This window comes from Etheostoma cragini, chromosome 22 (genome assembly GCF_013103735.1).
Source record: "Etheostoma cragini isolate CJK2018 chromosome 22, CSU_Ecrag_1.0, whole genome shotgun sequence".
In the NCBI taxonomy this organism is placed as follows: domain Eukaryota; kingdom Metazoa; phylum Chordata; class Actinopteri; order Perciformes; family Percidae; genus Etheostoma; species Etheostoma cragini.
This window is the reverse complement of record NC_048428.1, coordinates 21948429-21950106: the sequence shown is the minus strand read 5'-3', so window position 1 is coordinate 21950106 and position 1678 is coordinate 21948429. Positions and strand designations below refer to the sequence as shown.

Genomic DNA, 1678 nt, shown 5'->3' with positions numbered 1-1678 from the left:
TACTTATGCCCCTGTATTTTAACATAGGGTGGTCTATACTTATGCCCCTGTATTTTAACATAGGGGGGTGTATACTTAAGGAAGAACATTTATTTGTTTATAAAACATTATTCATTCACAAAGAAAATTGGTGTCCTTAAAGGTTTGATTTTTCTAAATTTTTTTGAATTAAGGTATTAAGATCGATTTTCAAAAGATGTTTTTTTTTATTCCTCTTTTTAATCAACTTAAGCCTGGGGGTGTAAACCTATTCTAGCCACTGTATATATACAGTGTGTGTGTGTATATATATATATATATATATACATATACATATACACACACACACACACACACACACACACATGTTCTAGTTTCTTCTCTCCTCTGTGACAGTACACGGACCAAACAACAAATCCATTAATCCAGGAAATAATCCCCGGATTGATGGACGATGAAGGTTATCGTTAGTTTTGTCCCTAAAGGACAGAGGGACGTACTCTGTGAGCAGACAGACAGGATGACCATCTTGCAGTCTCTCCGTCGTAACAGGAAGTCCATCAGTTTGCCTTTGTCCTGCAGCAGGTTGACAGCTGGAGGCAACTTCACCTGCAGGTACCACAGGTAACCTGCACACACACAGAGGGAGGCACATTTCAAGATATTAGTGTTTAAGTAGGAAGAGAATACTCACAATATCAATAGATCTGTATAAAGTCCTATAACTGTATACTCCGGGTAGTTTTAAAGAGTTTTTACTGCAATTATTATTTTTTTAAACGGACATCTCTCCAGTAGTGCATGTAAAGGACCTGAGCATGTGTGTGTATCTCAGGCCTGTGTGTTGTGTGTATTAACAGAGTGTACATTGTGATTTCCGCATTGGGGATCAATAAAAAGTATAAATTAAAATTAAGTTTAATGAGCGAAAAAGGCTTTTAAAATAGGTCTTCGATGGCAAGACCAGAACATGTGTGTCATATTTGCTGGAGATCTGTGGCACCTGTTGCAAGCATTTTATAGACTATTTTATTATTTTCGACATAAGACCTGAATGGGACATTTTCTTCTTCTCAAAAACTAGAATTGATTCGTGTCTGCTCATGCACACGCATTCATTCTCCCTCGTCAATCAATAAATACAGTAACACAATGGATATTTGCCGTTACTTTTGGCATTACAACGAAAACATTCTGGGGGAAGTACTATTGTTTTTGTGTGTGTGTGTGTGTGTGTGTGTGTGTGTGTGTGTGTGTGTGTGTGTGTCCACACCTTCACTGGCACTGATGATGATGTCGGGCTGGAAGACGCTCCAGGAGGAAGAGTCTGAAGTGTTAAGCGTTAAAGATTCATGTAAAAAAAAAACTGAAAAATGATTTTTAATTAAAAATAGATTCACATTAATTTTCTGTAAATTAAAAACTAATGATTTGTGTGTAAAAATATAATTTGAGTCACTAAAGCTGTCAGATACATATAGGGGAGTAGAAGTATCTAGAGGCATGAAGAGAAAATACTCAAGTGAAGTACAAGTACCTCCTTGTTTTAGAGGTAAAAGGATACAGAGCTGACATGGTACAGGAGGCTGAGAGGGAACGACTGCTGGACCTGCAGAGAGACAGACACATAAACATACTGTGTGTGTGTGTGTGTGTGTGTGTGTGTGTGTGTGTGTGTGTGTGTGTGTGTGTGTGTGTG

At 37.8% G+C, this 1678-nt stretch overlaps 1 protein-coding gene across 1 annotated transcript in view; it reads left to right on the top strand.

Moving 5' to 3' along the window:
- Positions 1-1678, top strand: part of LOC117938297 (regulator of MON1-CCZ1 complex-like) — a gene marked incomplete at its 5' end in the record, with an annotated part of 8839 nt that overhangs the window by 1245 nt on the left and 5916 nt on the right. Inside the window, one exon of the mRNA XM_034862819.1 lies at positions 532-603. Coding sequence (XP_034718710.1) covers positions 532-603 — 72 coding nt within the window. The remainder of the gene's footprint in view (positions 1-531; positions 604-1678) is intronic.